Source organism: Aplysia californica, unplaced genomic scaffold (genome assembly GCF_000002075.1).
Source record: "Aplysia californica isolate F4 #8 unplaced genomic scaffold, AplCal3.0 scaffold00003, whole genome shotgun sequence".
NCBI lineage: Eukaryota > Metazoa > Mollusca > Gastropoda > Aplysiida > Aplysiidae > Aplysia > Aplysia californica.
In genome coordinates, this window is record NW_004797273.1 from 2,215,685 (window position 1) to 2,217,561 (window position 1,877).

At 44.8% G+C, this 1,877-nt stretch overlaps 1 protein-coding gene across 1 annotated transcript in view; it reads right to left on the reverse strand.

The window, feature by feature from the left end:
• LOC101852658 (zinc finger CCCH domain-containing protein 13) overlaps nt 1-1,877 on the reverse strand; it is a gene marked incomplete in the record, with an annotated part of 78,502 nt that overhangs the window by 15,330 nt on the left and 61,295 nt on the right. The window contains 1 exon segment of the mRNA XM_035968254.1: nt 400-525. Within this exon segment, the coding sequence (XP_035824147.1) occupies nt 400-525 (126 nt within the window).

Below are 1,877 nucleotides of genomic sequence, written 5' to 3' on the forward strand. Positions count from 1 at the left end.
GAGAGAGAGAGAGAGAAAGAGAAAGAGAGAGAGACAGAGAGAGAGAGAGAGAGAGAGAGAGAGCGAAAGAGAGAGAGGGAGGCCAGGACAAAACAAGAAACAGTTAGGGAGATAGAGATATAAAAGATGGGGAAGAAGGGGAGAGAGAAACAGGAGAAATGAGGGGTGTGGGGGGTGAGAGTGAAAGAAAGAGAGAGAGAGAGAGAGAGAGGGAGGGAGAGAGAGAGATATGAGTAGTAGTTTTAGTCGGAACAGCAAATTTAATTGACGGATTGTTAACACCCTCCTCCCCCCCTCCCCGCAACTTATTTTAATCCTTTATGCTACCAAAAACAAAAACAAACAAACAGAAACAGAAAGATACAAAGGTGAGAGTAAAGAAACAAAACCAGAACCAACCTTCATTTCTCCTGTTGGTAGTTTTGTGCTGCATACTCTTGGCCTTCTTCACCAACTCCTCTCGCTCCTTCTCTTGGTCCTGCCTCGACAGCTTTGCATCCTCTAGGTCTTTCAGTAACTGATTCCCTAAAACAGCGACATAGAGCAAACGTCCATCAGAAAAAGGGAAAAGGCGTAAAAAGACATGAACTAACTTTAGCTTTTTTTTCTTCGTTCCTAAAATGATTTTTATGCTGCATTGGACACATCATACTTTCAAATGTCGTGTTGCGTGTAGAGTTGTAAGTGTAAAGTAAAGGTATGGGTTGAAGGCCCTAATCAACACTATCAGGTCATTTCAGAGGCTGGACCTTTGAATTAAACGTCCGTCTCCGATAGTACCGAGCTAGATAGGCTTGAATGTCTTGAAAACTGAAAAAAACCCAACCCAACCCAACACAAGCTCAAGAACAACAAGTCTGGGATTCGAACCAGGGCTACCCACTGTGAAATTCAATATGATACCAACGGAGCCAACAAAGCACCCCAGAGCAGTCTGTTTAGTTTTAGTAAAAGTTTTACGGCACTTGCAACACAATAAGTTCATATATGTGCTGAAGATTAGAGGTGTTACAAGAGAGTAACAAAAACAAAAAAGAAGGAAGGGAGAAAAAGACGATAGATGTTTGATAGGAAAGAAGAAGCAAACCATACCAGAGCACCCACAAACCACTCACGGGTGCAGACTGTGAAAGATGAACAAACCAAGGGCACAGAGAAACCACTAGAAAAAAAATTATGCTTTTTCCAAAAACGCACATTCAGTTTTGTTCCCTGTTATCATTATTTTCCACCTCTTTCCTGGTCACATTTCACTTCGTTTCTATCTTAATTTTAAATCTTCTTCTGAAATTGCTCCTACACACAAGTGCATGTAAAAGTGAAATACAAACACATACACACACACACACACACACACACAGACACACACACATACACACACATACACACACACACACACAAGCATGCAGGCGGACACCGAGGCAGATAGGAAGACAAAGAAGGACAGACAGACAGGTAGACAGACAGATAGACAGGTAGGCAGACAGACAGGTAGGCAGACAAACAGGTAGGCAGACAGACAAGTAGGCAGACAGACAGGTAAGCAGGCAGGCTGACAGGTAGACAGGCAGGCTGACACAAGGCGTGCATTCGTGTGGGCGTGCGTGCGTGCATGCGTGCGGCGTGAGAGCGTGCGTGCGTGTCTTTGTGCGTGTTGTGTGTGACTGCGTACGAGCGTGCGTGAGTGCGTGAGTGCGTGCGTGTGTGCGTGCGTGCGTGCGTGTGTCCGTCCGTCAGTTTGCCCGTCCATCTGTTCGTCTGCCCGTATACGTACGTCCGCAAGTACGTAAATGCATGCAAGCACGCATGCATGCATACATACATAAATGCATACATACGCACATATATACATACATACACATCCATACATACACGCC